The 12,117-nt window shown below is 39.4% G+C and overlaps 1 protein-coding gene across 2 annotated transcripts in view; it reads left to right on the top strand.

Moving 5' to 3' along the window:
* KCNN2 (potassium calcium-activated channel subfamily N member 2) overlaps positions 1–12,117 on the top strand; it is a 104,147-nt gene that overhangs the window by 70,165 nt on the left and 21,865 nt on the right. For both annotated transcript variants that reach the window (XM_042455364.1, XM_042455365.1), the window contains one exon: positions 1,261–1,402. In XM_042455364.1, the coding sequence (XP_042311298.1) occupies positions 1,261–1,402 (142 nt within the window). The remainder of the gene's footprint in view (positions 1–1,260; positions 1,403–12,117) is intronic.

Genomic DNA, 12,117 nt, shown 5'->3' with positions numbered 1-12,117 from the left:
AGCAAAGGGAAATGATGCCAAAGAACTTACAAAATCCCAGCAGGCATAACTGTGCTCATTGTAAAGGCTGGGAGAATGGAGAGGATAAATCATGGCTGTGCAATGTGTGTAGTTTTACTGGAGGAACATGGAATTACTAATTTAGTTAATTAAATGCAGCAAAATCCCAACCACATAACATAATTAGTGAGTTGTCTTGTGGTGGAAAACTGAGAAAAGATTTGATCATAGCCATGAAGTAATGTGTTATAATATACATATGGGGATATACAGAGTTTAAGTGGAAAAGTCATCTGAAGGATACTTCTCTTGGGCAAAAAGCCTCCAAAGCTGCTTCCAGTCATCCTGCAGTTAAGGAGTGGGCTAGTGTTTCCTCATTAATTTTGGTTCTTTTTTTGGGGGGGGGGGGATGTTTATGACATTGACATTGTCTGGTTTGTGTATGTTAACACCAATCATAGCTGTATATAGATGTTCTTTGTTAACTTTCTCAATAAGTCAGCATTTTGTATTCTACAAGATTTTTTAAAAATGTATTCTATTTAACACTTGGTACTATTACTTTGTATGTTAACGTTTCTGAAAGAGCTACAGTCCACTTTCTATTCAGCCACTTTATACTGAGAGATCGTCTAATATTTTCTATGATTTGACTATTTCTAATCTTGCAGCACTTAACATAAGTGTGAAGTGTGAACAATTTAGAATACATTTTCTTTGATATGAGCTGGTATTGATATATAGGGAGGCATTTCCTAGATTGAGTCCTGTTGTTTTTCCAGTATTTGTATCCACAAACCTGACTCACAAACAGGTCTCATCCCTTTAGATTTGCCAAATCCCTATCTTGTAGGTTTTGGTATCATAAAACAGGTTATTTTGTTTATGTCATTATTGTAATATGTTTGAAATATAGAGTTCTTGGTTGGTGGGAGCAGAAATCAGCATTTTTGTAAATAATAAAATAAGCTTTACATTTGCAAGCAGATGTATATACTTCTCCACACTACAGTAAGCTAAATTGTGTCTTAATCCATTTAAATCAATCAATTTCAGTAGGTCTGCTCTATGTAGAAATGGAAATACAGCCCAATCTTTCATGCCTTTATTTGTGAACTGGGGCCAAAGGACCAAAAGAGCTCACTGTGTATTTCAACTAATAAAATATTCATGACAAAGACTGAATATTTTCTAGAAATGTTTTTTTAAAGCAAAAAAGCTGTATTGAACAATTTATGGTAAGGAAATTTTGTTTTTCAGGTACCATGATCAACAGGATGTTACTAGCAACTTCCTTGGAGCAATGTGGTTGATTTCAATAACTTTTCTCTCCATTGGATATGGTGATATGGTACCTAATACATATTGTGGGAAAGGCGTTTGCTTGCTTACTGGAATAATGGTGAGTACTTTCATATTAATTTTCATATTTCTAATATATTTGTTTAAATCTTTTGAATATCTGAATATCAACAATGGTTGTAAAACTAGTTAGTATATAACTGAAATTTCAACCAGTTGCATACATGCAGAAGGCACTATATGCAATATAAGACTGCAATCCTACTATACATACCTTTAATTGGTAGTACATCCCATTGAACTCAGTAAATTTCTGGGTAAACATATACAGGTAGGTATGGTAAAAGCTCCTAAAAGGTAAACGCTGGATTTTATGTCCCATTTTTGAGGAAAGATATACAAAATGTAGGTGGAATTAAACTGATGGTCATTCTGAGCATCAGGTATCTCACCTGCCAGCCATATTGCATATTGGGTCTTTTATTTTAGTTTTGTTTGGAGGCATATGTTATCTACCCAATACCATGTCAGACCTATAGCTGCTACATTAGTTGTCTTCTAAATTTGATTGAACTTGCATTTATAATCCTATCATAGCAGTATGTCACTGAACAACTTCGCAGTAAAACATTTGTTATTATGATACAGTACTTACTGTGTGAAATGGCAGAAAAAAGCCAAGTGCAGTAATAGGAAAGAAGCTGAAATAAACGCAAATATAATAATAAAATTATAGCAAAGAAAGTAAAAGAACTTTATATTAAGAAGGACTTGATGATGGTAAGAGCTCTTTGACAGTGGAATAGATTATCTTGAAAAGTGGCCATTACAGATAGTTAAAATAGAAGTTAGATGGCCACTTGTCATGTGCACTTTAGATGTCGATCTTTTTGACAGATGTTGGACTAGGTAGCTCTTGGCTTCACTTTGAACATTATGTTCCTATCATTTTGTGATTCTATAACTGTTATACCATAAAAACACACACACATATGACAAAGCCAAGTAGAAATATCTCTGGCCACTATTGTATTTTACATAAACATATCATTTGTGAACAAGGCTTTCCTATTTTGCTCAGAATACAATTTTTTGGTGTGAATACATGTTTTGCAGAAAAATAATGGATTTTGCACACACACACACATATATATTTTTTACAAATAATTGCAAAAAAAAAAGCAGTGAAAATGTACAAAAATGTAATTTCATTCATCAGGAAGAAATCTATTAAAATTTTTCATTCTGCATTCCACATGTGAGACAAAAATAAACCAAGATTTATATCCCTCTTCCAGAATCTGATGTCTCTTCATCCTTTCATCTAGGGGGCTCAGACCAAAAGGCCTGTGTTTCCCCTGGTCTCACATCGTCCTGTTTAGATGATGCAGGCCATTAGCCTGAGGCCAGGATTGAGCCGGAATCTGGCAAACCGGACATGGATCCAGTGGATTCAGCCCAATCCTGGGTCAAAGAGGCCTAAGTGCAGGTCAAAATGATTCACTATTTGCTGCAGAAACTCGATGACAAACTCCAGCAGACCTAATGGCTCTACACACCTCTTACCTCCCTCTGTCATTGCCGCTACTGATAAGACCTTGTTTGTCATGTCTAATGTGGAAATGGGTGCCTGGCCCTGTGGGTGCAGCCAGGCACCACATTTTCATGTCAGATGTGGCAATGGGGATCTTTTAACTAGCAACAACAGCAGAGGAATATAAGGGGCAGTAGTGGGTGTGTGACAAGGAGGCCAGTGGGTGTGTAAAGTGACAGCCCAGGGACTAGCCTGGGTTAGGACCTGGACCCGTGCTATCCTGGTCCATCTGCTCAGGGCCTAGGTTTCATGAAGATGATAGACAGCACTTGGGACAAGATAGAACCCAGTAGACGCCCCCCAAAGGCTAAATTGCAGAGCATACCCTAATAGAGCATATTCAGAGGTGTATGGAATCACCTAAAATCAGTATATCATTCTCATGAGATGACCCATCAATGATATTAAATATCACTGAAAGATTCAAAAGTTTCAGCATCCTCACTCTTGTTATTTGGTGTAAGTAATACTTCAAAATAAAGTAGAACTCAAGATTTAACCATAAGAAGATGTTTTATGATGTATGGGAGTTAATATACTAAAAGTATCAGGCCCTACCTGGGCTTGGAAACTAGGCATGGTCAGGCCTGGTTAATACATGGATTGGTACTGCCGAGGAATACCAGGTGCTGTAGGCTATAATTCAGAGGAAGATGCCAGCAAACTACCTCTGAGTATTCCTTGCCTAAGAAAAACCTGTGAATTTGACCTATGAATTTGAAGGTGTGCATGTACGTGCACATACACAAACACAGAGTTCATTAGCATCCCATAACCCTGTCATATACCAGAGACAGTGCACATACTTTACCTGAAAAAAAAAGCCTCTCCGATCTCCAGTTAAAGTAGTAGTGTACAACACATGGCTTGTAGGCTGCATACAGTAGCTACACTAATTTTTGTGTCCCCTGTATTCATCTGACCACTCTGAAAAATCATTTTAAAAGATTCTCTATTTGTCTAAGCTATGAGCAGAAATTGCCCTTTAAAATAAGATGTGTCTTGTTTTAGCCCCTCCCAGGAGAGAGCTTTCTGAAACTAGAAAACTCCCAGCCACTTCCAGTTTTGTATGTGGTGGTCCTAGGACAAAAATTGCTCCCATGACTCCCAAGACCCATCTCCTGCATAGGTTAAAGCAGAGATGTGCATTGTATGGCCCACAGGTCACATGTAGTCCCTGTCTTCAATTCTTGTGGTCCATGAAACCCCCAACAGTCTCTCAAAGCTCCCACATCGCTCTTTCTGAAAATGGTAGCAGGATGTAACACAGTATAATTTCCTGCCATCATTATAGGAGAGACAGCAGAAGAGAATGGGGATATTTGGGCTTGCTGTGTGGAGGGTACAGCCCACAGGGGAGAGGTTAGGGGGGAAATTGATCTTGCCCCTGGGCAGTTTGTACTCTTGAGTTAAAGTATTTCATGCAGGAGGATGAAGAAGACCTCTGGCTGAGTTTGTGAAAAACAAACTCAGAAGGTGTAAGCAATAGTAATAGTTATCTTAACTATTCAGACAGCAGCAAGAACAGCATTGAAGCAGTTTTGACCCTGCAATCCTTTGGGGACCACATAGTCTGCCAATCATCCTCATCATCATTGTCATCATCATCATTCAAAAAAGTGATTAGAAATTACATTTTTTTCTTTGTTCTATTTGGAAAAAATGGGTATTCTGTGATGTTAAATAGTGCTGGGGTCCTGAAGTCTGTTTGAAAGATGAACTGCTGCTCTTGGAAAGGAAGTTTAGTTATCTTTGTTCAGCAAAAGAATAGGGAATATGAAGGTGTTACTGAAAGAAAAATGGGGTAGGGGGGAGGGAGTGGGGCATCTCAACCAACTATCAGAGTTACTTCAGATGTTGGAAAAATTAGCTTTTGCAAGAGGCTTGTGTAACCCTTGCACTGTTTGCACCTGTTTAGACTAGTTCTAACTGAGAAGAACTCCAGGTCTGGGGTGACTTACGTGAGTTTTATGTAGAAAAAATATAGAGTGCAATCACACACACACAATAGCAATTCATACAGACAGCTAAGAGCTAACTGAAATGGATATGTGCGGAGGCTAGGTTTTGGAATTAATACTTATACCTAAAATATAGCCCCAAGTGTTGGACTATCTTGTTAACAACAAAGGCTGGATGGCCTTTCCCAGGAACCAACAATCAAATTCAAGATTGGTTGATGGCTTTAACGTTAGTGTTACAAAAATAGCAACTGGATCAAGATATCACTGAAAGGGATGGACAGGGAAGTTGGCTGGGAACACAACAGTGGATAGGCAGGGGATTTGCTTACTGCTTTGGGTGCAAGGAGATCCTTTGTCTGAAGTTGCAAGAAGAAATATGGATGACATGTGGAAAGAAAGGGACAATTAATACACCCACCTAGATTTGATTGTTCTGTCACCTGGATGTACACATGCCTCTGAACATGCTCCTTTTAATAATAATAATAATAATAATAATAATAATAATAGTTTATTTTTATCCCGCTTTTCCAACTTTGATCAAAGCGGCATACAGATTTAAATAAAAAATACATCAAGATAAAACAATTAAAACAGCATTTAAAAACAATCACAATAACAACAATAGGGTCAGCTTAGTGGGGGGAATCCATAACATTGCAAGGTCATCGACAGAGGGGGTAAAACATAAAATGACATCTCATGGGGGGAAGGCTTGGGAGAAGAAAAAGGTCTTAAGATTCTTCTTAAAGAGATCTAAAGATGTGGTGGAGCGGAGCTTGTCTGGGAGATTATTCCATATTCTAGGGGCCGAGATAGAAAAGGCCCGTTGCGAGGTCCTTGCATAACGTGCCGTTGGGATCTCCAGCAAGTTCTTCCCTGCCAACCTGAGTGTGCAGGGCGGATTATATGGGGATAGGTGGTCCTCCAAGTACCCTGGGCCCAAGCCATTTAGAGCTTTATAGGTCATTACCAGCACCTTGTATTGCGCCTGGAAGCAAACTGGCAGCCAATGGAGAGCTTTCAAAATAGGTGTTATGTCATCTGACCTGGAACACCCAGCGACCAGTCTCGCTGCCATATTTTGCACTAACTGTAGCTTCCGGGTTTGGTACAAGGGTTGCCCCATGTAGAGCGCATTGCAGAAATCCAACCTACAGTTTCAAGGTCCCTCCGGTCCAGGTAGGGGCGCAGCTGGCGTATCAGCCGAAGCTGATAACAAGCGCTCCTGACCGCTGCATCCACCTGAGATGACAGCTGGAGCAACGAGTCCAGGAGCACTCCCAAGCTGCGAACCGAGTCCTTCAAGGGGAGCGTGACCCCATTCAGGACAGGATGGCAAATCTCACCACCCAAACCCGGGGAACCTATCACCAGTACTTCTGTTTTCTCTGGATTCAAACTGAGTTTGTTTTCCCTCATCCAGCCCATTACCGACTCTAAACAGGCATTTAGAGGCGAGATGCCATCCCTAGTCACTGCATCAGTCGGAGTAACAGAGAAACAAATTTGGGTGTCATCAGCGTACTGATAACACCGCGCCCCGTATCTCCGGATGATCTCTCCCAGCGGTTTCGTGTAAATGTTAAATAGCGTGGGGGACAGAATAGCTCCTTGAGGGACACCAGATGTCAGTTCCCTCTTATCGGAGCAGATGTCCCCCAGCTGCACCATCTGGAATCTACCCGAGAGGTAGGAGCGGAACCACTGGAGCGCAATGCCCCCGATACCTAACTCCCTCAGGCGTTCCAGAAGGATACCATGGTTAATGGTATCGAAAGCCGCTGAGATATCCAAAAGCACTAACAGGGACACTCTTGCCCTGTCCATGCCCAGACGGAGATCATCGACTAAGGCGACCATGGCAGTCTCAACTCCATAGCCCGCTCGGAAGCCGGTTTGAAATGGGTCTAGAAAATTCATTTCATCCAAGATCGATTGAAGCTGGGAACCTATCCTAGTGTTTCTGAAACGTTACCAATCTCTCAAAAACATACTTTTTCTAGATATGAGATAGGAAAACATGGGGATCCCAAAATACAGCACAGGCTATGTATGCAGCATGTACTAACAGAGGTAGTTTGAGTCCCAAAAGCAGCCGGGGGGGGGGGCATGTGTTCATTTTGCCTACTCCTGATTTCAGCTCTAAAGGAATATGCAATTCCTCGTTCCTCTGGATCATTCCTCTGGTTTGAGAAAGAAGAAAAAGGTACAGACAATACAACTGTCTGGATGAGGAAATGTACCTTGTTTGAAGAGACCCAGATAGCTGGTGCTGCTTGCTTCTGCTTGGTTCAATGGAAAACATTTCTCCCCTGTACTTATGTTTCAGCTTTCTAGAAGCAAAGGTTGGAACAATCATTTCAGCAATAACATGCAAATCTGGTGAATTTGCTTTCCATTGCCTTTTCCTTTTGTATTATGTTTGTGTCTAGGCCTGCAGGCAGAGACTGTGTTTTTAAATATTTGTCTTGTGCCAGGAAAATGTTGGGGTTTTACTGTTGTTAAAGAATTAGGCAGTTATTTGGAGGTTAAATCTGTCTGTGCATACTAAAAATAACAAGTAATGAAATTTCTCTTATGAAAGCTGTCTGCTTCTGATTGCCATCTATTGAGTGCAAGGGATGTGATATCATGATCCTCTTGCCCTGCTTATGAATTTTATTTCAGAAACCTAGTTTCTCTGTGGTAGGAAAAAAATAGTTGGGTGGATCTGGCAGTTCTATTTTGACATACATTTAATTCAGAAACACAGTTTTCCAGAATTACAAATCAATTATACATATGTATATGTATAAATGTATTATTTTTTGTAAATATGTAAGCTCTACATACTGGGACATCTCATGCTTTTTGAAATTGTGTGGAATTCATCATTGTAAGGAATGCTGGGTTCTTTAGTATTAAAAATAAGCAACGTTTTAGTGGAAAAGGAAAATAGATTTGATAGAGAAGCAATACATAGTAGGGTTATCTTACTATAGCTTATAATAGTGGCATCTGATGGTTGCCATATGATTGGGGTTATGAATTTTCTTTGTGTTTCCCTCTAAAATTGAAAGAAGTATGCAAGTAACAGAACCCAATTTTCAAAATAAATTCAATATCTTAAAGGAACTCAGTTAAACCTAGAGCATATTCACTGGTGCATGAATCCACCAGTTACAATTAGCTAACTGGGGATTCTTTTGCTTGATAATTTCATCCAGGGATGTTGCCAAGGGGGGGAGGTCCATGGGGTCCAGACCCCCCCTTCTGTTAGATACAGTGAATGGTGTGTGCCACCACACCGCTACGCCCAAGCCCCATTATAATGGTGGCACTTATTCTGGACCCCCCCCCTTCCCAAAATCCTGGCTACATCCCTGTTTCATCTGTAGATATCATAAGAAGACATTGAACCATTCTGAAATAATAATGTAAGTGCTTGGTTACAAACTTCTGCCTAGATTAGTGCATTGTTGAAGCATGTAAAAATTTTAAGAATAGCCAATTGAGGCTGAATCTGGCACAAGGCCATAGTCTGTCTACATATTTCTTGTGATTATCTGTTGTGGCTGGGATTGCTTCAGGGGATGTATATACATTGGGGGATTGGGGCAAAATAAGAGTTTTCCCTCCCATGAAATTTTCTTTCAGCCCCCCAGTTTTTAGCATTCCAATAACTCAACATCTGTTGAACATTTAGAAATATAATTTAGGTATCCAAAGAAAAGGGGCAGAAAAAATTACCAAGAAAATGCAAACACAGGAAATATAAGAGTTCTAAATGTGAATGTTTTCACTCTTTGCAAAGCTAGAAATTTGAGAACTGAAGGAAAAAATTCATTTGATGAGTTAGAATTTTTGGGGAAATGGCTTAGTTCTCTGCATTAAATAAATAAACTGAGATTTACTGTGTTGAGTGGTGGATCCCTTCATGAATCGTGAAACTGATGATAGTTTAAGTGACTTGGAACTTGTGGAGCATTTATGATTAATAAAAATTATGCTTTCTGAAAATAGAAAAAAATGAATGACTACCAGTTACGGGGTGGATGATTTAAATGTTAGGGCTATGCATGTTATTTTGGTGTCAACCATATCAAGCTTCGCTATACAAAGATTATTTTTTCTTAGAAGCTTTTAGGGAAGGTCAAATTAGAATCAAAGATATATGAAAACACTGAATAATTAAACATTAAAGGAGGAGGCACTTGTGAAACACAAATATCAGTACAATCTGTTTTTCTCCATCTAAGAAGTCTGGTAATAATGTGGATAGGTCATCCTTATGATAAGTACATTTCTTCATTAAAATGTTTGCATTGGGAATTAAACAAAACACTGCTCAGATTTTAAAAATCAGATCATATTAGTTGGCAGTAGAAAGCACAGAAAACTTGTGAGGCTAGATTGATTAGTTGCCAATTCTAGGAGAGAATTTTCTGTTTATCAGATGACTACAGCTATAGAACCCTGTTTGTTGTTATTGTTAACTGCCTTTGAGTCAACTTCAACTCATGGTGGCCCTGTAAACAAACATGTCCAAAATCCTCTGCTCTTAACTGCCCTGCTGAGGTCCTCAAGGCTCAGGTCTGTGGCCTCCCTGATCGAGTCTAACCAGCTGGCATTTGGTCTTCCTCTTTTTTCCAGCATCATCTTTTTTCTTAATGATTCATAACTTCTCATGATGTGGCCAAACTACAACAGTTTAGTCATCCTGTCTACCAGGAAGAGTTTGGATTGATCTGTTATAGAACTCATTTGTTTGTCCTCTTGGCCAGCCACAGTATCTTCAGCACTACATCACAAATGAGTTTTTCTTTCTATTAGCTTTCTTGACTGTCCAGTTCTCACATCCATATATTGTGATGGGAAATACAGTGTCTTGGACTATCTGCACTTTAGTGTTCAGAGTTATATCTTTGCAAATTAAAATCTTGTCCAGTTCTTTCATAGCTGCCCTTCCCATTCCTGGTCGACTAATTTCTTGACTGCATGCTTTGTTCAGATCTATATTTGATGCAAGGTTTGGGAAATCTTTTGATAATCTCATTGTCTTAGATTAATTCTTGTAGCTCTCCCATGGTCATTATTTTTGTTTTCTTAATGTTCAGCATTAGGTCTAACTTATTGCTTTCCTCCTTAACGTTCTTCAATAACTGCTCCAGGTCCTTGCTGGTTTCTACTAGTAGTATAGTGTTATTAATGTTCCTTCCCCTGCTATTCTGCCTCTGACTCTAACTGCCAGAATAGACCAGCAAAAAAAGCCAGCTTCAGAGTGGCATGGGGGCGCAGCATCCACACACTGCATGCCCCGACTCTGGCCCATATTGCCTGCCCAATCAGATGACAGGCAGTATTTCAGCATTTGGAGGCATGGCAAATGCACACCAAAGAAACGCTGAAGAAATGCCACGGTAGCAGAAAAGGCACCCTTTCCCTGGTGCAAAAAAGAAGTGGCTTTCTACCAGTCCTTTTTGCGCTGGGAAAAGACTGGATTGGGACTGTGGCATGTGGTTGCCGCAGCCCCGATCAGGTGCACAGAGGGGTGGCATGATGCTACCCCTATAGGGCAGTCTGTTTTCAGCCTAAGTCTGCTGTGTGAACAATACTTTCTGCATACCGGTTCAATAAATAAGGTGATAGTCTGCAACCTTGACTTACTGACTGGGAACCATTCTGTTTTTCCATATTCTGTTCTAACAGCAGTCTCTTGTCCTAAGTAAAGGTTGTGCATCAAAACAATCAGATGTTGTGGCACTCCCATTCCTCTAAGAGCACATCCAGATTGTCTTCTGGAATTCCTTGGTGTGCTCCATTGTATGTATGTACTGTATGTATACATCTATGTGTGTGTATGTGTGTGTGTCCCCTTTTGTGTATGCATGTTTATATTTCAGTTCTAATGCCTGCCTTTCTTGCTCTGGAAATTTTCCATCCACAGTTTGCGTGATATTAAATGGGAAATCTCATTTTTAGCTTTCTACATTTCTAGCTGCTCCTGCAAGCCGTTCATTCTCACCCTAACTGAGACTGCGTTGAGCATGTGTGGATTTGAAGAAGGGAAATTCCCATTCCACATTATTTTATACCACCTATGCCTTAGTTCATGGATTGTTGTTGTCATGTCAGACTTCATGCTTGAAGTAAAAAAAAGAAAAGATACATTATGTTGAAATGTGTATGACTGTTAAACACCAAATTTAAGCTGTCAGTTACAAAAACACTTTAGCAGTGCTGACATTCCTGCCTGTGAATTAAGTCAGCAAAGCCAATCTCTTTTTGACAAATAGGTAGATTGGGTAGGTAGAATTTGCAGTTAGATTTTTCTATAAGTTGAAACACTTGGACTTTATCTATAGTGAGATTTGGCTTCCTTTCATCTTAACTAATTAAACACTGCAAGTTATTCATTCCATGTGTGTCTGTGATGAAAAACCATTGCTACTTTTAAAAACATTATTATTGCTCTTGTTATTGTTATACTGTATAAGGTGCTTCGTTTACAGTATAGACTGTCATGTGATTTAAAATTATATTTTCCCCTCTCTTGTTATTTGTTATACTATTGAGTATTGCTTTCAACATATCCAGAATGTGATGGCCATACAACATTTTCCTTTAGCTGGAAAGATGCTGCATATGGAGAGAGGTCTGGTTTTTGCCTTTGACAGTTAGGGCAATTGCTTATGCCAAATTCTGAAAACGTCGTAGTGGCTGATCTTTAGATATCTTCCAGATAGTCACTCCATTTCTTCTGCGACATTACCCACCACCAGTACCACTTTATTTCTGCATGTCAAATCCACCAGAGGTTCCATAGGAACTTTAACAAAAGGATAGCATTAGCAAAGTCAAAAGAAATGGTAGGTGAGCACAAACATTATGGAGAAATAAAATTTCAAAATTAAAAACAAATGAATTCAGCCTGGATGGGCCCTATTTAAAACTTGACTTAAAGAGAGATGTATTTGAAGGTCCATACCTTCTTTTACATTGGGCTGTATTTGATCCAGGCTGAGGAGGTATAGCCATGGATATGCCCAGGCTAAGAATCCATGAAACTCTTTTTCCTCACTTCTGCTTTTAAACACTGTAATAACATCTTTCAAACATTGTATAACATCAGGGATTAATGTTTATTTCAGTATGTGTGCAGGTTTGTATTAGCAGACTTCACAGGTGTGACCTCCCATTTGTAACCCTCTATGTAACCTAAAGACTACCTTCAGGTTTTTCCAGTCTTCTAGAAACAGTTTTGGGGCTGTACAG

The sequence above is a fragment of the Sceloporus undulatus genome, chromosome 2 (assembly GCF_019175285.1).
Source record: "Sceloporus undulatus isolate JIND9_A2432 ecotype Alabama chromosome 2, SceUnd_v1.1, whole genome shotgun sequence".
NCBI classification, from domain to species: domain Eukaryota; kingdom Metazoa; phylum Chordata; class Lepidosauria; order Squamata; family Phrynosomatidae; genus Sceloporus; species Sceloporus undulatus.
The sequence above is the reverse complement of the archived record's forward strand: the minus strand, read 5'-3'. Positions and strand labels throughout refer to the sequence as shown.